This window comes from Oryctolagus cuniculus, chromosome 17 (assembly GCF_964237555.1).
Source record: "Oryctolagus cuniculus chromosome 17, mOryCun1.1, whole genome shotgun sequence".
In the NCBI taxonomy this organism is placed as follows: Eukaryota; Metazoa; Chordata; class Mammalia; order Lagomorpha; family Leporidae; genus Oryctolagus; species Oryctolagus cuniculus.
Window position 1 is genome coordinate 923,247 of NC_091448.1, and position 24,896 is coordinate 948,142.

Genomic DNA, 24,896 nt, shown 5'->3' on the forward strand with positions numbered 1-24,896 from the left:
GGAGCTGGGAGCTGCTGGCCTCTTCTCCAGGTGCCTGGGGCGGGGCCTGAAGCTCCCTGCCTCTGCAGCCCCTCCCTCCGTCCCCCACCTCAGACAGGAGCTGGCAAGTCCTGGGGAGGGAGCCAGCCCGGCTCCAGAGCAGGCCTCAGCTTCCCCTCTGTGGGGTGCACCTGGGTTCCTCGGCTTCGGGAGTGGGCACTCCCCTGGCCGGCCCTGATGTCCCTGGACTAAGCGTCCCTCCCAGGACCCGTGTCTCCCAGGGCTGGGAAGCCGTCCAGATTCATCAGCCCTGGAAGGGGAACTGGGCTGGCGGGCGTCAAATCCTCCCGTCTGTTTCCCAAATGCCCCTCCCTGCAAAGTCCACCCAGGAGGAGAGCTCCAGGGGACGCAGGCCGGGTGCAGAAGACCCCTGCCCCTGAGGGCACCTCAAAGTGTCCAGGGAGGGCAGAGTCCCGGGCTGGCTAGGGCAGGTGAGTGCAGTAGAATGAGAAAGCCGTGCCAAGATGGCCACTGGCAAGCGAGCGTCAGTTACTCAGGAACGGCTTCAGAAACCACCTGGCAAAGGAGCCTGCCTGGCAGCAGGCTGTGATTGGTTAGGGCGTAGACCACCCCTTGACTGGATTGGCTGCCTCGGCTATATAAGCTGCTGCACCAACTGAAATAAATGAGTCTGTGGGCTGCTCCACTGGCCTGCTTTCACCTGGCTCCCAGGGTCTGTGTGGTGACTCCGTGCCTCTTGCCCCCACCGCTCATCCTCTCAGAACGAATCCACAGCAACAGTGAGGGAGGACTCCGGAGACTTTGCCGGGGCCCAGTCAGGTGCACGGGGAAGCTGCAAGCAGGGGGTCCCCCCAGCCACCACCCTGGGGTCTTCAGGCCGTCTGTCCCAGTCGGCTCAGGAGGGGGTCCCACCCCCTACTTTAGCAGGAGCCCCCCACCAGGGCACCAGAGCACTGCCAGAGAGCTGGCAATGTGGACCCACATGCATTCCCATGGGGCACGGGTGCTCTGGCCTCTCCACGGGCGGGCATGAGACTCCGATGCCAGGAAGCAGGGGGGCAGGGCACTGGTCCTGGATCTGGGGGTGCAGGGTGGGAGGCGGGGGCAGGGCACTGGTCCTGGATTTGGGGGTGCAAGGTGGGAGGTGTCTCTGTTCAGTCAAGAGAAAGAACCAAACCCCGGAATTCCACTCCCTGCCCCTGCTGGGGCGAGGGCCTCCCTCCCTCCCTCCCTCCTGCCCCCCTCGCGCCCCCCCCCCCGCGCTTCCCCTGGGGATGAAATTTCTGGGGAGGAAATGAGGACACCCAGCCACGCCCACCTGCCCAGCCCCGCCCACCTGCCCAGACCTTTATAACCGCAGCCCGCCTCAGCGCCGGACCAGACGGGACCAGCACCATGCAGATGAACTTCCAGGGCCTGCGGGCCCTGGTGACCGGAGCAGGGAAAGGTGGGTGTGAGCAGTGGGTGCGGGCCCTGCCTGCCATCCCGGCCCAGCAGCAGCCGAGCCCCCTGCGCCCGCCCGCCGAGCCCAGGACCTGGCCGAGCTGCTCCTCACCAGATGGCTGCAGGCCTCGGCCCGGGCCAGCAGCCCTCACTGGTCGACACAGGAGACCCTCCCGGGAGCGGTGAGCTCGCCCCGCCCTCGGCACGGCCCCCAGGCCCCCAGCGGGCAGAGGCAGTGTCCAGCCGGACCTCTTCTGAGGGCTCGGTGGAAGGCGGCTGCTTTCGGGGGCCTCTCTGGCAGGATCTTGGTCAGCCAGGCCTCTGGCTTGGGACCCCCTCGGCTCCGGGACGGGAGGGGCTGCAGCCCTTGCTCCCACCTGCTCCCTGGACCCCAGCACTGACCAGGGCACCCACCCACGGAGTCCACCCCTGCAGGGATCGGCCGGGACACTGTGAAGGCGCTGCACGCTCAGGGAGCCAGCGTGGTGGCCGTGAGTCGCACCCACGCTGACCTGGTCCATCTCTCCCAGGAGGTGAGGCACACAGCTCTGGCCTGGCCCTGGCCCGCCCCTCACAGCCTCCAGGACACCTCCTGAGTTGCCGGGACGCCCACCCCTCCCCTGCCCACTGCCCCATGTCTCCCACAGTGCCCGGGGGTAGAGCCCGTGTGCGTGGACCTGGGCGACTGGGAGGCCACGGAGCGGGCGCTGGGCGGCGTGGGCCCCGTGGACCTGCTGGTGAACAATGCCGCCGTGGCGCTGATGCAGCCCTTCTTGGAGGTCACCAAGGAGGCCTTTGACAGGTGGGGGTGGGACAGCGGTCGGGGGAGGCCGGGCGGGACGGGCCCAGAAGGGCAGGCAGACACGCCGCCGCCCTCTCTTGCTAGGTCCTTCCACGTGAACCTGCGCTCTGTGTTCCAGGTGTCCCAGGTGAGCCCGCAGAGGGGCGCCCGGCGGCGATGGGCGGGGGGGGGGGGTCAGCTGACGCCCATTCGGCTTCTAGATCGTAGCCAGGGGCATGATCGACCGCGGAGTGCCCGGCTCCATTGTCAACGTCTCCAGCATGGTGGCCCACGTCACCTTTCCCAACCTGGCAGCCTATAGTAAGTCCTGCCGCTCAGCCAGCGTCCTCCCCCCTCCCCCTCCCCCTCCCCCTCCTCTGTCCCGCACCCCTGGGGTAGGAGGGCTCCGTCCCGAAGGGGAGGGGACTCAGTGCTGCCTTCCCCCAACAGGCTCCACCAAGGGCGCAATGACCATGCTGACCAAAGCCATGGCCATGGAGCTGGGGCCACACAAGGTGGGGGCTGGGAGTGAAATGAGGGTGGAGCTTGGCTCTGGGCAGTGGGGTCAAAGGTTGGCTGAACTCAGTAAACAGACTCAGTCCTGGGGGGAGGGGCACCAGGGGCTGTGGGGCCAGGGCCTGTGGAGCCACGCAGGCCGCCACCCCGGTTCCCGCCCCAGATCCGCGTGAACTCTGTGAACCCCACGGTGGTGCTGACCGCCATGGGCCAGAAAGTCTCCGCCGACGCCGATTTCGCCCGGAAGCTGAAGGAGCGCCACCCTCTGAGAAAGTTCGCAGGTCCAGGGGGCAGGAGGGAGGGGCAGTGGCGGACGGCCCCCGCGCGGCCGAGCCACCGCCCTGACCGGCTCGCTGCCCCGCAGAGGTGGGGGATGTGGTCAACAGCATCCTCTTCCTGCTCAGCGACCGCAGCGCCTCCACCAGCGGCTCGGGCATCCTCGTGGACGCCGGCTACCTGGCCTCCTAGAGCGTCTGGCCTCCAGCGACCGGAGGGGCTTGGCTTCGCGTCTGCCCAGGCCCCCCACGCCACAGCGGGTCCAACGCCCAGCGCTGGCCCCGCCTCCACGCCAATTCCCGCCCCCGCCCCGCCACTCCTCCTATCCCGGCCCACTTCCTGCAGGCCCCGCCCCGCCCACGCCTCCCAGCCCCGCCCCCGACCACGCCTCGTCTCCCAGCGCTGGCCCCGCCTCCGTGCCGTGGCCCCGCCTCCTGGCACCGCCCCCCACGCCCGCTCTCACCGCCCCTTCCACGGCCACGATGTCCAGCGTCGCGCTCATCCTGAGATCCCGCCGTCTCTCCTGCGACGTCCGCCGCGCTGCGGGGCCGGTTCCCTAAATAAATGGAGGCCGCTCTGCGGGACCCAGCATTCCAGAGTCCTGTGCGACGCTCGGGAGGACGGGGAGAGGGGTCCGGGGGGAGGACGGGGAGAGGAGGACGGGGAGAGGGTCCGGGGGGCGGCCGATTCCTCCGCCCTGCTCGCGACCACAGGGCGGAGGGGCGGAGGCTCTTGCAGCGCGATGCTGACCCTGCTGCAGCGCCGGGCCAGTCCTGGGCAGGACTGAGGGCAGAGGGCAGCTGCGTCCCTTCCTTGCGCCTGTGGGGGGATGCCCGGGCCCTGGGCCACCCTCTGGAGGGTAGGGGCGCCCCGAGGTGGGCCGGGAGGCCTGTGTGTGGGCGGGGAGTCCACTTCTGCCAGAGACAGCAGGGGAGGAACCAGGAGTGCGGGGCCCACAGCTGCTGCCCCCACCCCGCACGGCCTGAGTCCTGGCCCGGGAGCCACAGCCCAGCTCTGGCCAGCTGTGCTTGCCGAGACCAGGCCCTGGCGTGGCCCGTGGTGTCTAGAGGCTGTGGGGCCAGAGGTGGACAGTAGGCTGACCAGCACAGCTCCAGCCCTGGCTGAGGGGGCAGAGGATAAGGAGCTGGGGTCCTGCGGCAGCTGCACGTGGCGGTGGGGAGTGGGGGTGCCTCTGAGCGGCCAGCAGGGATGCCAAGGAGCAGGTCCTGGCGGACGCTGGCCGGGCCAGCTGGCAAGGATCATGGGATGATTGAGAAGACGTGGACCTCCTGTTGTGGGCAAGGCCAAGCCGCGCGGCGGGGGTGGTGGGTTTAACGTGTGGATGGACATGTCAGGGCTGCCCCTCCCTGGGCCTCTGGCTGGCAGGGGCAGGGTCCAAGGCTGGGAGCAGAAGGCGGGGTGGCCCCTGGAGGACTTCTGAGACACACCTCCCGCTGCAGCCGGCCACCCTCGCCTGCAGCCTGTCCACGTCTGCGTCCACTCCCGGCCACAGAAGGCCCTCAGGGCAGCGGCTCTAGACTTTCCCGCGTGGTTTACACAACAGAGCAGCTTCTCTGTAGACTCCCAGTGGGCACGCAGGCACGTGTCCGTCTGCAGCTGATCCTGAAGGGTGGTCCTGGCTTTTGCTGACCAAAGGCGCTGGTGGGCTCTGAAGCCAGCTGGTGCTGGGGTCTTCTCTCCCCTGGGCCAGCCGGTGCGAGCGCTCCCAGGCCTGCGGGAGGGCCACTTCGCGTGTTCCCTCGGGGATTGACTGCCACGACTACTTTTTCTAATAATATTGAGGGGCCGCTAATGTCGGTGGGTTTGGAAAGTTTGGCAGTTTGGAAAGCCTGGTGCCGGGGCCAGCGGGGGCCCGCCCCGGCCCGGCCGCGCCCCCAGCTGTCGGCCAATCACCGCCGCAGGGCAGGCCTTATTTGAATGTCCCCGCCCCCTCCTGGAAGGCCAGCCTGCGATTGGTCCCGCCGCGTCCCGCCCCAGAGCTCCAAGTCCCGTGGCCCCGGCGCTCCGCGCCCAGACGGCGCCAACATGGAGCTGGGGCTGGCGGGCCGGCGCGTGCTGGTCACCGGGGCGGGCAAAGGTGGCCGGGGCCAAAGGCGGCGGGCGGGAGGAGGCGAGGGCGGCCGGGGGTCGGAGGTCGGGGGCCGGCGGGGCTGGGAGCGCCCGCACTGAGCCGCGCTCCACGCAGGCATCGGGCGCGGCACCGTCCAGGCCCTGCACGCGGCGGGTGCACGGGTGGTGGCCGTGAGCCGAACCCGAGCAGACCTGGACAGCCTCGTCCGCGAGGTAGGCCGGGCCCAGTCCTAGCTCTGCGGGTTGGGGGGCGCGGCCTGCGTGGGGCTTCCAGCCTTGGAAGGAGACTGAAACGGCAGCCTAGCAGGCCTGGGGCGGGGAGCGCCTGGGCAGGGCGGAAGCGAGCCGACCAGAGGCGGGGCCGCCCCCCCCGCCCCCCCCCCCCCCGCCTGGGGTGGTTGGGACCGACCCGGGCCCCTCCCCTCGTCCCGCCGCCCTCCCAGGAGGACTTGCCCTCCAGCCCCTGGGGTACCGACCCTCTAGTAGCGTAGCCCCTCCCCCACTACACACAGTGCCCCGGGGTAGAGCCCGTGTGCGTGGACCTGGGCGACTGGGAGGCCACGGAGCGGGCGCTGGGCGGCGTGGGCCCCGTGGACCTGCTGGTGAACAACGCGGGGGTGGCGCTGTTGCAGCCCTTCCTGGAGGTCACCAAGGAGGCCTGTGACACGTGAGCCAGTGGCGGCGCCTGGGGGCGGGGAGCGTGGCCGCGGCAGCAGCCCTAGTCCCTGACCAGGGTCTGTCCCTCTGCCTCCAGGTCCTTCGACGTGAACCTGCGCGCCGTCATCCAGGTGTCCCAGGTGAGCTGTGGGGGAGGGCGCGGGGCGCGGGCGCAGAGCCGGTGGGTGGGCGGCGGCCGTCCTGCCTCACCCGCCCCCGCCCTTCCAGATCGTGGCCAGGGGCATGATTGCCCGGGGCGCCCCCGGCGCCATCGTGAATGTGTCCAGCCAGGCCTCCCATCGCGCACTGACCAACCACAGTGTGTACTGTGAGTGAGCCCTGCTGTGCCCGGGCCCCTCCGCCTGCCCCATTCCCGGCCAGCCGGGCCCCATGACACCCTCCTTGCAGGCTCCACCAAAGGTGCCCTGGACATGCTGACCAAGGTGATGGCCCTGGAGCTCGGGCCCCACAAGGTGAGCCAGCTCGGGGCCCTCCCACCCGGCCCGCACGCCCAGGGCCCGGCAGCTGTGCTGACGCCTGTCTGGCGCAGATCCGAGTGAACGCGGTGAACCCCACCGTGGTGATGACTCCCATGGGCCAGGCCAACTGGAGCAACCCCCACAAGGCCAAGCCTCTGCTGGACCGCATCCCGCTCGGCAAGTTTGCCGGTGAGTCGGGTGGGGGCCTCGCCCGGGCGTGCACCAGCAGCCCCTGTCCCTGCGGGGGGCGGGGGTGGGAGGGCAGGAGGCGAGCCCGCCTCCGCCGTCCAGTCCACACCCCTGACCCCCGCCTCGCCCGCCCGCAGAGGTGGAGCACGTGGTGGACGCCATCCTCTTCCTGCTGAGCGACCGAAGCGGCATGACCACAGGCTCCACCCTGCCGGTGGACGGGGGCTTCCTGGCCACCTGAGCCGCCGAGCCTCGGGCCCCGCGGAGCCCCCCCCCCCAGCCCCAATAAATCTGTGTGCCGACTCCCAGGTTTGCGGGCAGGCTCCTGACAGGAGCGGGGGTAGGGCCGGGGTGGCCTTTGGCCCTGGGGCGGCGCCGAGACCCTGGGGCGGCGCCGAGACACAGGGACAGCTCAGAGTGAAGAGCTTGGGGCGCCCATCTTGGTCACGGACGCTCCCCTCGGCTTCTTGTGCCGTCTACACCGAGTGAGCCGCACTCTCCCACGGCTGGTTCTACCCAGCCGGCACCAAGTCGGGCTCTGGTCGTATTTGCCGATTCCCGTGGTGTAAATAGTGCCGCCGCGGTCGCGTGCAGGTGCAGGCTGTCGGTTTAACGTTGGGGCCCCGCGGTGGCGCCCGTGGCGGGGCACCTGTGCCCTGTGCACACGGCGGCACAGGCAGCCCCGGAGGCACGGGCGGTGGTCTTGGGTGCAGACAGGAAGTGTGTGTTTGGAGTGGCCCTCTGCAGCACCGCTACTCACGTCCACCTGGGTGACGCCTACAACGGACCCTGGCCCCGACTTCAGCCACGCCTGTTCCCACACCTGACCACACCCTTGCCCGCCCTGGCCCCCGTGCTGAGCCAGAAGGCTCCATGAGGCCTGACCAGGCCGCAGCCCCGCGCACCGGTCCCCTGGCACCACGGGAGCTGCCCGCACCCCTCCCAGGCTGGGGGCACTCTGGCTCTGGGGCCGCCCGGCCAGTGTGCAGTGGGGCTCCGGGCCTCCTTTGGGGACCCGCACTTGGAGGCGCCGTCTGGGTGCTACGAGCCCGGGGCTCCACCGCTGGGGGCTGGGGCAGGGGCCAGGCAGGCAGTGAGAGGCAGCAGCCGACGGTGGAGGATGTTTATTGTATAAAATAACAAGGGGCCGCCCGTCCCGGGCGCCATGGACAGAACCCACCCCCCTCCCCCATCAGGGAAGCCCAGCCTGGGGCTGCCCGCCCTGAGGGAGACCCTGCTCCCTCCCGGCCTCCCGCGGGGGCCAGAGGAGGCGGAGAGGACAGGACCCCGAGGCCCCAGCCTTGTCCCCATGCTTCCCCGCCCCCCCGCCCCCCCACGCGTCTCTTCCGCCACTCTAGAACACGGTGCACTTCTTCCCCGGCTTCTTCACGGGGGGCGGGCAGAGCACGGCGCGGATGGCCTCGTCAAACACCGTCTTCAGGCCCCTCTGGGTCAGGGCCGAGCACTCCAGGTACTTGACGGAGCCTGGGGATGACGCGGGGCTGACGAGGGCTGGGGCCCACTGGGCGCCCGCTGCCCGGCCCCGCCCCCACCCGCCGCGGGCCTCACCGATCTCCCTGGCCATGGCCAGGCCCTGGGGGTAGGTGATGGGCGCCAGCTTCTTGTCCCGCAGCCGCTCGATGGTGTCCTTGTCGTCACGGAGGTCCAGCTTGGTGCCCACCAGGAGGATGGGCGTGTGGGGGCAGTGGTGCCGCACCTCCGGGTACCACTGGGGAGACACAGGCTCTGACCCCGCGGGCGAGGGGCCCTGTGCCGAGGGGGCTGCCCTCCCACCCCGCCTAGGAGTGGGCAGTGGCTCCTGAGGCCTCCTCACTGCCCCCAGGCCCAAACTTGGCTCCTCCAGCTTCACGGTGGGGGGGGGGGGACCAGAGGCTGACGGGTTTGGCGGGGAAGTGGCCAGGCACAAAGATGCCCAAGCCAGGAAGCCGAGACCCACCCAGGTCCACCACCCTGGGCAGGGCACACACCCCCTCAGCCCTGCAAGGACGAGCAGTCCGAAGCCTTCAGCAGGACCCTGGCGAGCCCCTCCCCCCAGCGCTGCCCTACCTTGGCACGAACGTTCTCGAAGGAGGCCGGGCTCACCAGGGAGAAGCAGATCAGAAACACGTCCTTGGGAGGAAGGGGCGGTCAGGGGGTGTCCAGGGCCCCCCACCCCCGGGCTCCCAGGGCCGGCCCGTGGCCACCTACGGTCTGGGGGTAGGAGAGCGGCCGCAGCCGGTCATAGTCCTCCTGCCCGGCCGTGTCCCACAGCCCCAGGTTCACCGGCTTCCCGTCCACCATCACGTTGGCAGAGTAGTTGTCGAAGCTGCCGGGGCAGAGGGGGCAGAGGGGGCAGGTCAGCTGCCCTGCGGGGCTGCAGCTCGGGTGGGACCCCCGCCCCGGCCCGCGCACTCACACGGTGGGGATGTATTCCCCCGGGAACGCGTTGGTCGTGTAGCTGATCAGCAGGCACGTCTTTCCGACGGCGCTGTGGACAGAGGCGCCCACGTGGCTCCCAGCTCCTCCTCTACTCCTGCCCGGAACGCAGCCCCCTTCCCCGGGGTCCCAGGGATGCATGGGGCCAGGGCAGCCCGACGGGCCTCGGGTGCAGCGGCAGGGGCACGAGCCCCCGACCCTGGAGTTCCCGGCGCCCGGGGAGGGCGGGGAGCCGGAGAGGGCGAGGCCGGCCGAGGCTCAGCCCAGGTGAGGCCTGGCCCCACCCACCGGGAGGACGGGGCGTCGGCCCGCAGCATCAGGTGGGCCGGGCTGCAGGCCGGAGGACGCGGGGCTGGCAGCCCGCCCCGCCCCACGCCACCCGCCCCACCCTGCCCGGTTCCGGGGCGCACGCGGCCTGCGCGGGGGGCAGCGGGGCCGCCTTGCAGGACCCCAGCCGCTGGCCACCCCGCCCCTGCCCGGGCCGCGCCCCCTGGGCCGCCCCCACCGCGCTGCGGGCCGGCTCCGGGCCGCGCACTCACCCGTCGCCGACCACCACGCACTTGATGGCCTGCATGGGCGCGGGCCGGGCGGCGGCGGGCGCGGCCGCGAGCCGAGCTGCGGAGAAATGCCGGCGCCGCAGCGGCCGCGGACCCGAGCGCCGAGCAGCGCCGGAGACAGCCGAGCGCCGCCGAGCGCGGGCGCGGAGACAGCCGAGCGCGGCCGGCGGGCGGGCGGGGGGCGGCGGGGCGGAGCGTGCGGGGCCCGGATCCGCGCGGCGCGGCCGGGCCGACCCCAGCGCCCCGCGGGCGCGAGCCCCTCCGGCCCTCCCGGGGCCCCGGCCACGCCCCCCGGGGCCCGCGCGCGGGGCGGCGAAGAAGACGCGGGGCCAAGGTGTAGGACAAAGTGCGGAAGTTGTTTGCATTGCGGGGGGCAGCGCGCGCTCATTTCGGGGGGCTCGGGGCGCCCTGCACGTAGGCCAGCACGGCGTTCTGCAGGAAGCTGGCCCGCTGGGCCTCCTCGTCCCGGATGCGCGCGATCTCCGCCTCCCGCAGCCGCAGCTTCTCCCGCAGCGACGCGTTCTCGCTCTCCCGGTCCAGCAGCGCCTCCCGGTGGTCGCTCGCGACCCCTGCGGGCGGGGAGCGCGGTGAGCGGCGCGCACCTGCGCGGGCCGGGGGGCGGGGGGCGGGGGCCCGCGCGGCGCGCACCTCGCAGCTGGCGCTCCAGGGCCACCACCTTCTCCCTCAGGGCCTGCTGCGCCGTGCGCTCCGCCTGCAGCTCCGCCCGCACCCGGGCCACCTCGGCCACCTTCCCCTGCTCCTGGTCGCTCAGCTCCTGCGGGGGCGGCCGGTGAGGCGGCGCCCAGGGGAGGGCGGGGCGCCCGGCCGCGCAGCCCCCGCTACCTGCTGCAGCTCCTCCAGGCGCCTCCGCAGCCCCTCCACCTGCAGGCCCAGCTGCCCGGCCCTGGCCTGGGCCTCGGCCACCGTCTGCCGCTGCTGCAGGCAGGCGCCCTGGGCCTCGTCCCGCGCCTGCCCGAGCAGCCGCAGCTTCTCCTCCAGGTGGGCCAGGCGCTGCTGCTGCGGGCACAGACGGGACGGCTGAGCGAGAGGGCCCGGCAGGAGCCCGCCCCGACAGCTGCCCCCTCTGCAGGCGGGCGGACTGGGGTCCCGCTCAGCCCGCAGCCCCTACCCCCGCCTGTCGGTGCTGGATCTGGGCTGAGACCCCCGACAGCGGCACTGTTCAGGGGCAGACGTCGCCCTCACCGCCCTCCCCACCCCAGCTCAGCTGAGCCAAGACGCTGGGCCAGTCCCGGGGGGGCTCACCTCGTCCAGGCGGGCCTGCTGCCTGGCCTTGATGAGCTCCTCCTCCGCCTGGCCTCGCTCGGCGAGCGCCGCAGCCTTCACGCGGCTCAGCTCCTGCAGCACAGCCTGGTGGTCTCCGTCCTCCCCCAGCCTCCCAGGGGCCCGGGGAGGCCCTGGCACCCTCCCTGGGCAGGGTTCTCGGGGCCAAGGGGGCTGAATGCCACACAGGGCCAGAGGCTCTCCCCGGGCACCACGCGAGGCGGGCGGCCCCTCACCTCCTCCAGCGCCAGCCGCGTGGCCTCCAGCCTCTGCACCCTCTCCTGCATGGCCCTCTCGCTGTCTTCCAGGTGGCGGGTCATGTGCTCCACCTGCCCGCGGTGAGGGCAGGGGTCAGGGCTGGCAGGCCTGGGCCCCTCGGCATCCCCCCGTGGACCTCCGTCCTGGAGGGCAGGCGTCCCTTGGGACCCTTGGGGTGTGCCCTGCCCGGGGGGTGCAGCCTGGTGGGGACCCCCAGCCGATGTGGTAGGAGAGTCCAGGTGAAGAACCCAGCAAGCCTGGTGGTTGGGGTCCCGGGGAGACCGCGTGTGGTGGCCGTGCCCCAGGGCCCCCCCGGGAGACCATGGGCAGTGGCCGTGCCCCAGGGCCCCCCCGGGAGACCGTGTGCGGTGGCCGTGCCCCAGGGCCCCCCTGGGAGACCATGGGCAGTGGCCGTGCCCCAGGGCCCCCCCGGGTGGACCGCGTGTGGTGGCCGTGCCCCAGGGCCCCCCCCGGGAGACCCATGGGCAGTGGCCGTGCCCCAGGGCCCCCCGGGAGACCATGGGCAGTGGCCGTGCCCCAGGGCCCCCCGGGCCAGGCACAGGCACCTCCTTGAGACGCAGGCTTTCTGCATCCTGCAGGTTCTGCTTGGATCTCTTCCTCTCCGCGTCCAGGCGCTCTGGAAGCCAGAGGAAGCCTGTGCTGAGCCCCCGCTGCCCCCCCAGCCCGGGCCTCCAGCCCCCCCCCCGGCTGCCGGTGCCCACCCTCAGCCTGGATGGCCCGCAGCTTCAGCTCGGCCGCCGTGGTGGTCAGCTGCTGCCTGGCCTGGAACAGCTGCTCCTGCAGGGAGCCCACCTTGCGCTCCGCCTCGTCCACCTGTGGGGAGGGCGGCAGGGGGAGGGAGCTGCAGCCCCGCCCGCCCCCCCAGCCCGCCCCTGGCCGCCCCACCCCCCACCTGGTCTCGCAGAAGCAGGTTCTTCTCGTTGGCGGCCGACAGGTCTCTGAGGAGCCTGGACTCCCGCTCTGCGGCTTCCTGAGGGGCGTGCGGCCGGGCGGTCACCACGGCGGGCGGTCACCTCGGTGCCATAGCTCAGGTGGTCACCGCGGCGGGCGGTCACCTCGGTGCCACAACCTGGGCGGTCACCTCGGTGCCATAGCTCAGGTGGTCACCGCGGCGGGCGGTCACCTCGGTGCCACAACCTGGGCGGTCACCTCGGTGCCATAGCTCAGGTGGTCACCGCGGCGGGCGGTCACCTCGGTGCCATAGCTCAGGTGGTCACCACGGTGGGCGGTCACCTCAGTACCATAGCTCAGGTGGTCACCTCGGTGGGCAGTCACCTTGGTGCCATAGCTCAGGTGGTCACCGTGGCGGGCGGTCACCACGGCGGGCGGTCACCTCGGTGCCACAGCTCAGGTGGTCACCACGGCGGGTGGTCACCTCGGTGGGCGGTCGCCTCGGTGCCACAGCCCGGGCGGTCACCACGGTGCCATAGCTCAGGTGGTCACCGCGGCGGGCGGTCACCACGGTGGGCGGTCACCTCGGTGCCACAGCCTGGGTGGTCACCACGGTGGGTGGTCACCTCGGTGGGCGGACACCTCGGTACCATAGCTCAGGTGGTCACCACGGTGGGCGGTCACCAAGATGCCACAGCCCGGGCGGTCACCACGGCGGGCGGTCACCACGGTGGGCGGTCGCCGCAGCCCCCCGCCCGCCCGCCCCCTGCCCACCTGCCGCTCCAGCCTGTGCTCCTTCTCCAGCCTCTGTGCCTGGCTCAGCTGCCCCTGCTCCGAGGCGGCCAGGCGCTCCCCCAGCTCCTGGGCCTTGTGCTCCGACAGAGCCAGGGCGGCCTCGGTCATCTGGAGCCTGCGAGGGGAGGGGCCCCAGGCCCTGAGCAAACCCTCGCGGCACTCGGCTGGCCCTGACGGCCTCCCGGGTGACCGCCCGGTCCCCAGGGCGCAGGACCCCTCCCGGCCCCCTCTGCTCACTTGGCCTTGAGGGCATTGATGATCGAGTGCCTCTCGCTCAGGGCTTCCTGGAGCTGCCCCACACGCACCGCCGACACCCTGCGGGCAGTCGACTCAGGAGGCCCGGCCGGCAGGCCCCTTCCCGGCCGGGCAGCAGCGGCCACTCAACACGGGCGCCAAGCTACGCTGCCGTGCACAGGGCGCTGGGCCTGCACCGTGCCCCGGGAGCCCACGCTGTGACCACACTGTCCAGAGCCAGGCCCCGACCCCGGGCCACGCACCGGCTGCTCTGGGCCATCTCGTCACGCTGCTTGTCAATCGTCTCCATCAGGTCCAGAAACTGGGGGCAGAGCGGCCGGAGCCCCGTCAGGCTCCGCAGGCCGCCGCCCAGCGGTGGCCCCAGGGTCTGAGTGCCGGCCTCACCTGCCTGGACTTCTCCTCCCGCAGGTGCCGGACCTCCTGGCTGAGCACCTGGGTGCGGGCCTGGTTCTCCTGCAGGGTCGCCTGCCTGTCCTGGTTGTGGCCCGCGCCTTGTTCTGTCGGAGGGGCCCTGTGAGCCTCTGGGCAGTCAACCGGGGTCAGCCCGGGCACCCCAGGGCACGGCAGGGGGTGGGCGGGCTGCTCCGCTGCGCGGGAGCTGGGTGCGTGTGGAGGCGAACGCTGTGTCCTGGGAGGGCCGGGCAGCCCAGGGAGGCGGGCGGCTGGGGTCCAGGACTCGGGCCCGAGCTCCCGTGGGAGCAGCCGTCTGGCCCGGGGACTGGGCAGCAGGAGGGCAGCGTGGGGGCTGCAGCAAGGCTCTGCCCACCCCCCCACAGCTCACACACAAGCCACCCTCGGGGGCGACAATGCCAGGCCCTCGCTTGGCTGCCGCCTGGACCACCTGAGGCCCAGCACCGCCATCGGCAGGAGGGCTCTGGGCCCTGTGGCCACAGCCACCACCCCCCCGCCGTGACACAAGTGACCCCTACACACTGCATGGGTCCCTGGAACCCAGCAAAGGCAAGCTGGGGGTGGCAGTGCGTGGCAGGTGCCGTAAGCTTAGGGGTCGCGGCTCCGAGCCGCCCCTGCCCGGGGTGGGTGGGCGACAGGGCTGGGTGCCAGCACCCCACACACGCCCTGAGCCGCCCCTGCCTGGGGTGGGTGGGTGACAGGGCTGGGTGCCAGCACCCACACATGCCCTGAGCCGCCCCTGCCCGGGGTGGGTGGGCGACAGGGCTGGGTGCCAGCACCCCACACACGCCCTACCCACGGCTCTGAGGATGTCACCAGGGACGTTGTTCCCAGCCAGGTCCAGCCTCCGCAGGCTTCGGTTGCTGGGGAAGCAGCTGACCAGGGCCCGGCCACCCAGGAGGCCGATGTTGTTCCAGCGCAGGTCTGGAAGGAGTCGGCGGTCAGCACCGGCCGAGTGCGGCCGCCCCCGTGTGCGGTGAGGGCCCCCGGCCGCCGGGACTCACCCAGCTGCTGGAGGGTGGTGTTGCCCTTCAGGGCCAGGGCGAGCTGCTCTGCCCCCTGGTGGCTGATCTGGTTGTTGCGGAGGTCCAGCTGCCGGAGGGCCTCGTTGGCGGCCAGGCCCCCGCAGAAGGCGGCGAAGGCGTCCTCCCAGGCGCCCAGGCTGTTCCACTCCAGGGTGAGGCTGTGCCGAGGGCGGGCCCACGGGGTCCGGGGCTTACTGATGTGGGCTTGGGGGCCCCGCCATTGGCTGCAGCCCCGTAAGCACCTCCAGACCCTGCTGCGCCGGGCGACCGCGGGCCACACGGGCCACCCTACCTCTGAATGGACTTGTTCTGCCGCAGGAGCCGTCCCAGAGCCTCGGCCCCGCGGGCCTGCAGGTTATTGCCCTAGGATGGGAGAGGGCAGGGAGTCCTTCCTGCCGCCCCACGGGGCCCCGGCAAGGCGGGGGCGTCCCCGACCCTTCTGTGGGTGCCCGGGCCGGCCGGGACGTGGAGAGCACGCGCAGCCGCGGGCCGGCGCCGCCTGCTCACCTTCAAGTCCAGCAGCCGGACCGCGGTGTTGGTGCACAGCCCTCGCAGCAGCAGCGCGGCCCCTGTGCCAGGGCAGGGCAGGGGCGGTCACTCTGCGCCCGGCCCGGGGAGCCAGGCTTCCCCACCCCGCTCCGCGCCCACCTGCTGTGACGCTGCCCTCCGACCCCGCACAGCCCCTGCCAGGCACCAAGCAGCCCGCGGAGCCACCGACGGGCACCAGCTCCGGGGGCCCTCAGGGAGCCGCTGCCCCCGCCCGCAGCCCGGGTCGGGACGGCGCCGACGGCGGCAGGGGGCTCCGGGCGGCCCCACACACCCTCCTCGCTCAGCATGCAGTCGCTCAGCACCAGCTCCGTCAGCAGCGCCTCGGCGCGCAGCAGCTTGCCCAGCGCCCTGCAGCTGTCCACCGTCAGGCTCTGCGTGGCCAGGTCCAGCCGGCCCCGCGGGGGCTGCAGCAGCCGCTGCAGGACGGCCTCCTGGGGCTCGGCCCCGCTCTGCTGGCACAGGCGGCTGTAGGCGCGCCGCAACTCCTCCATGCGCGCCGGGCTCGCGGGGCCCCTCCGCGCGCCGCGCCCAGGCCGAGGGACGCGCCGCTGTCCCCGGGGCCCCCGCGGGCGGCGGCCCAACGGCAGGCGTCGGTGTGCGGGACGCGGTCTCGGCAGGCGGAGTGGGGCGCAAGCCGGGCCGGTCCCATGGGCGGCGGTCCAGGGGGCAGGACGGCAGGACCGGGCCGCGCGCGGGGGCGTGGGGACCGCTGGCCGGAGAAGCGGGCGGGCACGTGGCCCGCAACCCCGCCCCGACCGGCCCGGCCACTCCCGCGCTCCGCAGCACCCAGGCCCCCGCCCTCGCGCCGGGGATCGCCGCTCGCCGTCGCCGCCGCCGCGCTCCGCGCGCCTCGGTATCCAGGAAGAGCGGGGCGCGCCGGGAAAGAGCGAGCGAAAACTACAGATCCCAGGAGGCCTTGCGCAGGCGCTCGCCGCGGGGCAGCGAGAGCCACAGGGCTGGGCGCGCCGCGGCCCGCGAAGGAGGAGGGCGCGCTCCGGGCTGATTGGCCGGGGACGCGGGGGGCGGGGCCGCACTGGGCGCGCTGCGACTCTTTGGTCGGGGCGGAGAGGGGGCGGGGTTCCGGAGGGCGCGCTCCGGGCTGATTGGCCCGGGACGCAGGGGCGGGGCCCTTTGGGGCGCGCTGCGACTCATTGGCCCGGAGCGCGGGGGCGGGGTTTCGGAGGACTCGCGGAGCGACGGCCATGGAGGGATCCGGCGCCGGCTTCCGGAAGGTGAGGGCCGGTGATGCGGGCGCGGGCCCTAAGGCAGCCCTCGTGCCGCCAGCCCGGCCCACCGCGGGCAGGGCCCTGCAGCCAGGCGTAGGGCGAGTAGGGCCGCGGGCCTTCGGCCACACGGAGGGGCGTGCAGGCCGGGCCGGGCTGCGAGCGGGCGCCCGGTGGCCTCGCCCTGTGGAAGCGCCGGGCACACTGCCGGGCGGCTGCGGGAATGCCCTGGCCGGAGCCGCGGTCGGGGTCATCGCGGGGAGGGGCGGGGCGCGCAGGGACCCCGAGTGTCGCCGCCCGCCTTCGGCTTTGCCAGCCGCCTGCTGGCCCGGCGCGCGGGACGCGGGCCCAGCAGGTGGCGCTGGGTTCGCGCGCTGCTCTCCGGAGCCACGCCGCCGGGATGGGGCGCTCGGCCCCGCTGCGCTCCCCGAGCTGTGGGCGCCCTCCCTCCGGGGCTTCCCCAGCCGTCCACCTGCTGCGCACCCGGGCCCCCGCATGGGCGTCACGCGACCCTCGCCGGGTGTCCCCAGCCCCCTCCCCAGAGTAGCCCCAACCTCGGGGCTGCAGGGGTCTCGGCCTGGCCTCCGCCCGCATCCCGACCACCCGCTGTGGCCCAGGCCCCGCGCCTCCTCCGTGCGGCGGCCCCTGCGCTGCTGGGGTCGCTGCCGTGCCCCCCCCCCCCCTGAGCGCCGACCCCGCTCCCCCCTCAGGAGCTGCTGAGTAAGCTGCTGCACCTGCACTTCCGGGACCACAGGACCAAAGGTGCGGCCGTGGGGCCGGGCGGGGGCGCGGGAAGCGGGGGGGGGGGGGGCTCTGCGGCCCGTAACCGCCCCCTCCCCCGCAGTCAGCGCCGATGCGCTGCAGCTCACGGCGGAGCTGCTCCGGATTTTCGTGGTGGGTGAGTGACAGCACCAGGACCCTGAAGTGACAGCCAGGCTCTGCCGGCACTGCCGGGGGGGGGGGGGGGGGCGCCGGGCGCCGTGCAAGTCCGCAGCCCCCTGTCGCGGCAGAGGCGGCCGTCCGCGGGGTCCGGCAGGCCCAGGCGGAGGACGTGGCCCAGGTGGACGTGGAGCAGCTGGAGAAGGTGCTGCCTCAGCTGGTGCGTGGGGGCGGGGCGCGGAGGGGGGGCGGCCCACCCCGCCAGCCCGCCCGCGCTCTGAGCGCCCCGCTCCCCGCAGCTCCTGGACTTCTAGTGGCCCCTGCGCTTTCCACGGCCAACCCAGGAGGCCCCTGCACAGCCTGGCGTCCGGGGACCTGCAGCAGTCCAGCCAGCACACGCGCCCCAGCCTCAGAAGGGGCGGGTCACCCCCTGCACCCCCGCCCCGGCACAGGAGCCCGGTGCTGGGGGAGAGGCCAACCCCCCTCCCTGAGCTGCACGTCTGTTCCCACAAAGCAACGTCAATAAATCAGGTCTGTCCCTGGTGTGGCCTTCTCACTGCCAGTGCCCAGAGCCCAGTGCTCCGACCCCCACCCTGCTGGGACCCCCACCCTCCTGGGACGGAAGCTCCCATAGCAGGTGCGTGCAGACCCCCGGGGCTGGCTCCCAGGGGCGTGCAGACCCCCAGGGCTGTCTTTCAGGGGCGTGCAGACCTCCGGGGCTGGCTCCCAGGGCGTGCAGACCCCCAGGGCTGGCTCCCAGGGTGTGCAGACATGCCAGCTGGCCGCCCCGAGGCCCTGGGGCAGTTCTGGGTGGGCCGCACTTAGGGCACCATTGGCCTGGGGGCTCACTGTACCCGCCCCAGAGCACTCTGGACAGGCCTGGGCGAGCGTGGACAGTGGGCTCAAGCGCTGGGAAGGTGGCTGTTGGACCTGCAGGGATGCCCGGCTGGCAGGGGCGCAAATGCGGGAGCCACAGAGGCCACCCGGGACGGGACGGGCCCGGCCACGCGCTGCCTCATCCCCGAGCCGTGCCCGGCCCCACTTGGCCGCCCGCCTTGTTCTCCACGGAGGCGGCAGGGTAATTCACGAGGTCAGCTGGGGACCGGCAGGCCCTAGGGTGCACGGAGCACACCCGTGCCCCAGAAGCAAGTGAGGACCGGTCCAGGACGCACAGGGCCCCCACGGCCGCCCCTCTTGGGGACAGAAGACAAGGTGGTTCTGAGAGAAGCGTCTTTATTCCCGCAGGGTGGGGTGGGGTCCTGTGGTCGACGGGGAGGGCACCTCCGGGCTGGCCGCTCTCACCTCTTACCCGCTGCAAGGCAAACACCAGGATGACGCGGGCCTCAGGCTCCCGCTGCCCAGCCGTCCGCCCGCCGCCCGCCCCAGGCACCTGGTAGCTTCAGCCACGTGGGCACCTTGCCCAGGCTCCTCCTCACAGGCTGGGCTGTCCCGGGGGCGGGCTCTGGGGGGCCTGGCGCCCCCTCCTCGGGAGCAGGGGGGAGCTCAGGGGCTGGCAACGGGGGTGGGGACCCGGCGGCCCTGGACATGCACCTGGGGGTGAGAGGCGGAGGTCAGGATGGTGGGTGCTGGCCTCAAGGGTCCCCACCCCACCTGCACGCACCTGGCCACCAGCATGTCAGCCGCAGACGGAGGCACCGTGTGTTCTAGCAGCCTGGGCGCCAGGTAGAGGCCTGCCCAGAGAGACCGTCCTGCTCAGAGGAGGGAGGCCCGCCCCCAGGCGCCCCCACACCTCCCGCTCCGCCCCCCAGCTAAGCAGGCGTGGCCCAGGGAGGGCTGTGTGGCCTGCAGGGGGAGGCCCGGCTCACCTGCTGGCTCCTGGGCTCCCAAGTGCACAAGGGCAGCAGGGAAGAGGTTTGCCTGTGGGGAGAGGGGCTCAGAGGGCTGGGCAGTGCACCTGCTTCCACGGGGGCAGCCCCCACCAGCCCCAGCCCCACGGCACGAGGCGGGCACCCTCGGGTTGGGGCAGAGATCTGGGTGCAGCAGAGGACCAGCACGCGGGACTGGAGGGCAGCCTGCCCAAAGGGGGCGCACTGGCCCGCGTCCCTCTGTCCCTCCAGCTGCACACCAGGAGGCCCGTGTGCCAGGGGCAGGACCAGGTGGAGATGCCACCTCAGAGCCCACCAGCCAAGAAAGGAGAGCCCACACCCAGTTTCCAACGGGCATCTGCTTCAAGCCGGACACAGTAGCTGGGGCTCCTCCCACTGGGAGCCCCCAAACCAGAGTGGCAATGCCTTGAGCGCCCAGCTGTGGCACTAGGACCCAGGCCTCCCATGGGCCCTGTCACCCAAGGGGCACAGGCATAGGGTGAGGCAGGGTGAGCTGGGAGTCGCTCTCCTGCCCCTGCACAGAGGAACAGGGAGCTGGACAGGGCAGGCCCCGGCCTGGAGGGGCTGGAGCGCCAGGGCCTGGCAGCGGGGCAGGGGGTGCTCGGGACGTGAAAAGATGATTAATAAAGAGGAAGCCAAACCCCGGCTCCAGCCAGAGGGACCGGCGAGGGCGGGGCTGCTTTGAAAACCCAATTGTGCCGCCTGGGATCAAAGCCTCTCCAGGAGGCCTGGGGGCTGGGCGGGGCCCTGGAGCGGCAGCGGCAGCGGCTGGACCCCAGCTCCTGCCTTCCCGTCAGATACCGGGGCAGCCGCCATGCGTGGGCGCCCCAGGAAGCCCAGCCCCCTCTGCACCCCACCACCCAGGGAGGCGCAGCACCGGGTTTTCCTTACAGCTGCAGGCGGGCCCTCACCTGGCACCACCCAGGGAGGCGCGGGGCGGGAGAGGGGAGGCGGCATCAGGACCAGGCCCCGCCCACACCCCACGTCACCTTCCCACTCCCCATGGACACAGCTGCCGTGCTGCCTGGACACCGGCTGCTCCCTCCCCGGCCACTGTGCAGCCCCACTGCCGCCAGGAAGGGCTTCCAAGGCTGCCCAGCGCAAGGTCGCCCTCTCTGCCCCTTGGATGGGGCGTCCACCACAGGGGTGCCCCAGGCCAGCTGGGCAGCAGGCAGAGGGCGTGTGAGGGCTGGGTGCTGGGCAGAGGTGACGGGTCAGGTGAAGTCCAGGAGAGGACACAGGCTATGGCAGAGTCTCCACCTCCCCAGGCCCCCAGGAGCCGCCCACCTCCTCACAGCCGCACAGCCGTGGAGGGCAGGCACACTGTGGCGGCCAGGGTCAGCCTCGCCCAGGACCGGGCAGCCAGCAATGAGGGCCTCCACCCCAAGGCCCACAGGAGGGGAGAGGCCCCTGGAGCTGGGCCACACCTGCTCCCTTGTGGGGGCTGGCACCCAGCAGGGCATCCCCTCAGTGCCCCAGTGAAGGAGCGGCCAGAGCCGTGACACCAGGAAGCAGCGGCTGCTCCAGCTGGCGCCCAGCCGGCCCCTCTGCCCGCCCCCCCACAGCAGCGGGCGCAGAGCAGGATGGGGAGATGTGGCCAAGTCCTCCAAGGCACCCCTGGCCCTGGGAACACCCGAGCACCCGAGGGCAGGGTCAGCAGGACAGAGGTGCTGGGAGCTGTCCTGCAGACACCGCAAAACACCAAGGCGACTCCCGGCGAGCGGGGGCTGCTGCCCGGCTGAGGCCTCCCGGGCCCCTGCCCGTGCACTGATGGACGGATCCACTAGGGGGTTCGCTGAGGGGCCGGGCCTCTGTACCGTGTCCCCTGTGGTCACTCTCTGGGCCCGGGTCAGCCGGCGGCAGCCACACACAGCCCCGCCAGACGTGGAAGCAGGCGCCCGCCCTGTGGAGGGAGGCAGCTTCCTTCCCTTGGCCCTGCCAGCTCCGTGAGCCGGCGCGGGGCCCTGGGGCTTGGGGCTGAGCCCTGGCTGATGAACGGAGACGGCTGCTACCGGCGGTGGCACCCCGGGCTGTGAGGCCTCCTGATGGGGGGGAGGGCCCGTCCCAAGGCATCTTCCAGGTTGGCTGTTTTATGTCCAGGCCAGGCAGCCAGGGAGGGGGTCCTGGGCCTGCGCTCCCACCGCCGGGCCCCTCCTTCCCATAACCCTGCCGAGCTCCCAGCCCTTCCTGCTGGGGCCCCAACTGCCCCGTCTGTGGGGGGGGGGGGTCCCCGGAGCAGGGGCCCAAGGGTGGGGCAGGCAGAAGCTGGCAAGGGGGCCCACCCACGGCACAGCCCCTAGCCTGGCCCCATGTGCCCCTGGGGCTTGTCAGGCACCCTGAGCTGAAGGCACCCAGCTTCCCCACCAGCCCTGCCCGCCCCTCAGGCCCCTCCCTCAGGGTCTGGGCAGGGAGCTGCCCCCCCCCCCCCCGCTGCCCCGGCCCCAGCTCAGCCCCTCCAGGGCCAGGCAGGACGCGGAGGGGGCTGGAAGCACCGTCTGAAACAGAATCCCTGGCTCCAACAGGCTTTACTGCCAGCCAGGCGGCTGCCCACGCCCCTCCCTGGCCCCACCCGGCACCCGGGGGTCGGTACCTGGAAGAGCGTCAGCGTGTGGTCGTCCAGCACGGTTTTGGGAGGTGTGATGACTGCGGGGAGAAGGTGACGTCTCCATTAGGAGGTGAGTGGACCCCCTGCCCGGGGCTCAGGGGTCCCAGCCCTGCCCCACCCCCACTGCTCCGGACCCCAAGAGGGGGCGGGCTAGGGAAGCACCTGCGGGCCCCTCCCCACCAAGCCTGGACTGGGCAGGGGGGCTCCAGAGGCATCTCTCCCGCCCTCCCAGCATTCCCTGCGGCAGGTAGGGCAACTCACACAGGTAGAACGGCAGCTCGGGGTTCCCCAGGTGGTGCCTCACGAAGTCCCGCAGGTCCCCCACTGCACAGGGGGGCTGGAGCTGAGCCTGGGGGTGCACTCAGCCCCCTCCGGCCCACCCGGACCCCCGCCAGGCACCGCCACCCTCAGCTCTGCTGCGGGCCAGGCGACAGCGCTGCCTCCCCGACCAGCTGTGGCTCCCCGGGCCCCAGCCCGGCCACGGCCTCTCAGGGCGCTCACCTGTCTCGCTGGGGCGGAAGAAGCCCTGCAGGACGTAGCGGTCAGGGAACAGGACCCTCACAGCCACCTGGGCCAGACAGCGGAGTGGTCAGCAGGGCAGCACGGGGAGGCTGCCCGCCCCTGGCTGTCCCCACCACTCCTTGCCACAGTGGCAGCCGAGAGCCCCGGTTGGAGGCTGAGGACGCCGAGGCCCCCGCCCTTGTCCACCTGTCGCAGGCACAGCCCTGAGGCCCAGGGCACCACAAGGCCGCACGTCGGAGGCCACTTCCACCCAGCTCCCTGCTGTGGCCTGAAGGAGGGGAGGGCCAAGTGCCTGGACCCTGCACCCACACGGGAGATCCGAGTGGAGTCCCTGGCTCCTGGCTCCAGCCTGGCTGTTGTGGGATTTGGGAGTGAACCAGCAGACAGAAGATCTGTCACTCTGCCCTTACAAACATAAGTCAGTCATTTTTAAAGATTTATTCACTTGTTTGAGAGAGAGAGAGGTCTTCCATCTGCTGGGTTCACTCCCCACATGGCTGCAAGGGCCAGCACTAGGCCAGGCTGAAGCCAGGAGCTTCCTCCAGGTCTCCCTCATGGGTGCAGGGCCCTGAACACGTGGGCTGTCTCCCACTGCTTTCCCAGGCCATTAGCAGGGAGCTGGGTTGGAAGTGGAGCAGCTGGGACTCAAACTGGTGCCCATAAGGGATGCTGGCCCTGCAGGCCCTGGCCTAACACACTGCGCCACAGCACCGGCCCTGATAAACCTGTTAAAAACATGAAGTTCTTGTTGTGGGGTGGGCGTGGCCCTGGTGGGTTAAGGCAGCACTTGGACCCCGCGCCACACCTCACAGTGGCTTCTGACCCAGCTTCCTGCTGCTGCACACCCAGGAAGGCTGCAGGGGGCAGCTCAAGTAGCGGGGTCCCCACCCCCTCTCGGGACACAAGGATGGAGGTCGCGGCCCAGGCTCCGGCACAGCCCAGCGCCAGACATGGTGGCTTCCAGGGCATGTACCAGGGTGCGGGATGAGTCCCTCTCCCTCGCTCCGGCCCCATCTCTGCTTCTCAGGAGTAAAGAGGACACTTTTAAAGGTTATACAGGGGGTCGGTGCTGTGGGGTAGCAGGTAAAGCTGCCACCTGCACTGCCGGCATCCCCTGTGGGCGCCGGTTCAAGTCCCAGCTGCTCCACTTCCAATCCAGCTCTCTGCTGTAGCCTGGGATAGCAGAAGATGGCCCAAGTCCTGGGTCCCTGCGTCCATGTGGAAGACCCGAAGAAGCTCCTGGCTTCAGATCGGTGCAGCTCTGGCCCTTGCAGCTAGCTGGGGAGTGAACCAGCGGATGGAAGCCCCCCCCCTTCTGTGTAATTCTGACTTTTAAATAAATAAAATCTTTAAAAAAAAAAAAAAAAGGCTCTAGGAGGGGGCCGGCTGTGAACGGACGCGCAGCCCCCCGCTACCTTGGGGTAACGCTCCAGCTTCTCCTTCATCCGGGCCTCCCTGAAGGCCTTGGTCACCAGCGGGGCTTCTTCCAGGCGCTGCCTGTGGTGGGGAGGGGTGACAGGTGAAGGCCTCCATCCGGGCACCCCCAGCCCAGGGGCTGCTGAGGGCACTGAGGGCCTGGGCACCCAGAGCCGGTCCACCACGGAGGGAGACGATGGGGCTGGGCACCCAGAGCCGGTCCACCACGGAGGGAGACGATGGGGCTGGGCACCCAGAGCCGGCCCACCACGGAGGGCACCGAGGACCTGGGCACCCAGAGCCGGCCCACCACGGAGGGAGACGATGGGGCTGGGCACCCAGAGCCGGCCCACCACGGAGGGAGACGATGGGGCTGGGCACCCACCGCTCGCTCTTGAGCTGGGCCAGGCGTCTCCGGACATCGTCCACTGTCACCTCGAAGAACTCGTCGGGCAGCTCGGCCGGCCAGGCCTGCAGCAGGTCCTCCAGGTCCGGGTGGCACACCACAGCATCCCGGTCCACGGGCTGGGGGCACAAGGGCCTGGGCTGGGACCAGGGGGCCCCTCCCCCCACCCCTGCCAACTCGGCAGCTGTGACAAGTGAGCCCCTTCTGCCAGGGACTGGGGACGGGCAGGGGGCAGCGATCCCGTCCCCGGCAGCAGGGGCCCTGGTCCAAGCCACGTCAGGGGCTCCCCAGAGGGGAGGGGCAGCAGAGCCCCAAATTAGAGTGTTGGTCAGAGCCCCAGTCCCGCTGCCCCCGATGCCCCCCGGCCGCTGCCCCAGCTGACTCCACCCTCTCTCCCCAGGGAGGCAGCCGGCCCCTCCCGCTGCCCACCCTGGGGACGTGGGAAGAGACGTGTCACTCCTAATTGGCATCAACAGCGAGGGAAATTACAAGGCAGCGCCCGCCCCGCCTGCGGTGCCCGGGGGCTGGACACCTCGGGGCTGAGGCCACCCTTGGAGCCAGGCCTGACCGAGGCGGCGCTGGGCTGCTGCGGCTCACAAGGCGAGCGGAGCGGCACCGGGGGAGGGGCCCCTGGGATGGTCTGCAGGAGCAGCCCCCGGCCCCGAGCCTTCCACACAGCCGGGCCAGGGCTCAGCCCAGGCCCAGGCCCCTGCCCCCGGCCATGCCTGACACCTGGCTTGGACAGGTCCCTGCAGCGTGCCCAGCACATGGCTGCGCCACACCTTGTCCCAGGGCAGCAGGGCTACAGGTGGCTGACTGGGCCCTCTGCCCCTTCAAAGCCCATCCCCCTCTCGCAGCCACCAAAGCTTTTATGAGATGGCAGGCGCCAGGCCTCCCCCCACAGCCATAGTGTCTCTGTCCGGGGGAGGCCGGGGCAGGCCGTGCATGTGTCTGCGAGTGTCCAGGCCAGGTGCTCAGGTGCAAGGTCCTGGCCACAGGGCAGGCTCTCCTGCCCCAGAGCCTCCCTGGACGACCGGCCCAAGGCTGACCTTTTGTCCCCACTGTTGTGCAGTCGGGGGCCAAGCCT

The 24,896-nt window shown here is 71.9% G+C and overlaps 5 protein-coding genes and 1 long non-coding RNA gene across 20 annotated transcripts in view; 4 read left to right on the forward strand and 2 right to left on the reverse strand.

The window, feature by feature from the left end:
• Window positions 1-1,333: 1,333 nt before the first annotated feature.
• Window positions 1,334-3,607, forward strand: LOC127485431 (carbonyl reductase [NADPH] 2). Its single transcript, XM_051828440.2, has 8 exons — window positions 1,334-1,447; window positions 1,879-1,976; window positions 2,091-2,245; window positions 2,330-2,372; window positions 2,446-2,545; window positions 2,675-2,739; window positions 2,904-3,021; window positions 3,105-3,607. Exons 1-8 carry the CDS (start codon window positions 1,396-1,398, stop codon window positions 3,206-3,208), a joined length of 735 nt encoding a protein of 244 aa, XP_051684400.1. The 5' UTR covers window positions 1,334-1,395; the 3' UTR covers window positions 3,209-3,607.
• A 1,365-nt stretch (window positions 3,608-4,972) lies between these two features.
• On the forward strand, window positions 4,973-6,740 carry LOC127485429 (L-xylulose reductase). Of its 2 annotated transcripts, none has more exons than XM_051828436.2 (8): window positions 4,973-5,114; window positions 5,223-5,320; window positions 5,620-5,774; window positions 5,862-5,904; window positions 5,993-6,092; window positions 6,173-6,237; window positions 6,315-6,432; window positions 6,570-6,740. In XM_051828436.2, exons 1-8 carry the CDS (start codon window positions 5,063-5,065, stop codon window positions 6,671-6,673), a joined length of 735 nt encoding a protein of 244 aa, XP_051684396.2. In that variant the 5' UTR covers window positions 4,973-5,062; the 3' UTR covers window positions 6,674-6,740. The 2 variants fall into 2 exon arrangements, with proteins under 2 accessions (XP_051684396.2, XP_051684397.2); XM_051828437.2 differs by having other exon boundaries at window positions 5,740-5,774.
• Window positions 6,741-7,541: 801 nt separating this feature from the next.
• On the reverse strand, window positions 7,542-15,843 carry LRRC45 (leucine rich repeat containing 45). Of its 2 annotated transcripts, XM_051828424.2 has the most exons (20): window positions 15,183-15,843; window positions 14,870-14,931; window positions 14,655-14,725; window positions 14,342-14,520; window positions 14,133-14,261; window positions 13,311-13,423; window positions 13,169-13,227; window positions 12,909-12,986; window positions 12,651-12,786; window positions 11,878-11,955; window positions 11,687-11,798; window positions 11,531-11,601; window positions 10,943-11,035; window positions 10,689-10,781; window positions 9,408-9,994; window positions 8,849-8,920; window positions 8,641-8,758; window positions 8,500-8,562; window positions 8,002-8,161; window positions 7,542-7,917 (listed from the first exon to the last, which is right to left on the reverse strand). In XM_051828424.2, the coding sequence occupies exons 1-20, from the start codon at window positions 15,400-15,402 to the stop codon at window positions 7,787-7,789; spliced, it is 2,625 nt and encodes an 874-aa protein (XP_051684384.2). In that variant the 5' UTR covers window positions 15,403-15,843; the 3' UTR covers window positions 7,542-7,786. The 2 variants fall into 2 exon arrangements, with proteins under 2 accessions (XP_051684384.2, XP_051684385.2); XM_051828425.2 differs by lacking the exons at window positions 7,542-7,917; window positions 8,002-8,161; window positions 8,500-8,562; window positions 8,641-8,758; window positions 8,849-8,920 and adding exons at window positions 10,074-10,200; window positions 10,269-10,442 and having other exon boundaries at window positions 9,763-9,994; window positions 15,183-15,834.
• Window positions 15,844-16,004: 161 nt separating this feature from the next.
• CENPX (centromere protein X) lies at window positions 16,005-17,556 on the forward strand. Of its 2 annotated transcripts, XM_051828439.2 has the most exons (5): window positions 16,011-16,143; window positions 16,845-16,896; window positions 16,979-17,032; window positions 17,145-17,233; window positions 17,313-17,556. In XM_051828439.2, exons 1-5 carry the CDS (start codon window positions 16,114-16,116, stop codon window positions 17,325-17,327), a joined length of 240 nt encoding a protein of 79 aa, XP_051684399.1. In that variant the 5' UTR covers window positions 16,011-16,113; the 3' UTR covers window positions 17,328-17,556. The 2 variants fall into 2 exon arrangements, with proteins under 2 accessions (XP_051684398.2, XP_051684399.1); XM_051828438.2 differs by lacking the exon at window positions 17,145-17,233 and having other exon boundaries at window positions 16,005-16,143.
• Window positions 17,557-18,229: 673 nt separating this feature from the next.
• Window positions 18,230-24,896, reverse strand: part of ASPSCR1 (ASPSCR1 tether for SLC2A4, UBX domain containing) — a 35,870-nt gene continuing 29,203 nt past the window's right edge. For 9 of the 11 annotated variants that reach the window (XM_051828432.2, XM_051828433.2, XM_070060126.1 and 6 more), the window contains 9 exons: window positions 23,789-23,928; window positions 23,403-23,484; window positions 21,967-22,033; window positions 21,727-21,789; window positions 21,451-21,503; window positions 18,840-18,891; window positions 18,635-18,704; window positions 18,404-18,564; window positions 18,230-18,325 (listed from right to left, as the gene is read on the reverse strand). In XM_051828432.2, coding sequence (XP_051684392.2) covers window positions 18,312-18,325; window positions 18,404-18,564; window positions 18,635-18,704; window positions 18,840-18,891; window positions 21,451-21,503; window positions 21,727-21,789; window positions 21,967-22,033; window positions 23,403-23,484; window positions 23,789-23,928 — 702 coding nt within the window. In that variant the 3' untranslated portion in view covers window positions 18,230-18,311. The remainder of the gene's footprint in view (window positions 18,326-18,403; window positions 18,565-18,634; window positions 18,705-18,839; window positions 18,892-21,450; window positions 21,504-21,726; window positions 21,790-21,966; window positions 22,034-23,402; window positions 23,485-23,788; window positions 23,929-24,896) is intronic. The other 2 variants (XM_051828427.2, XM_051828429.2) reach the window with 1 other exon arrangement.
• Window positions 18,563-23,354, forward strand: LOC138845971 (uncharacterized). 2 transcript variants are annotated; one of them, XR_011383312.1, is made up of 2 exons: window positions 18,563-21,535; window positions 22,800-23,354. It is a non-coding gene; the product is annotated as an uncharacterized lncRNA (long non-coding RNA). The 2 variants fall into 2 exon arrangements; XR_011383313.1 differs by having other exon boundaries at window positions 23,147-23,354.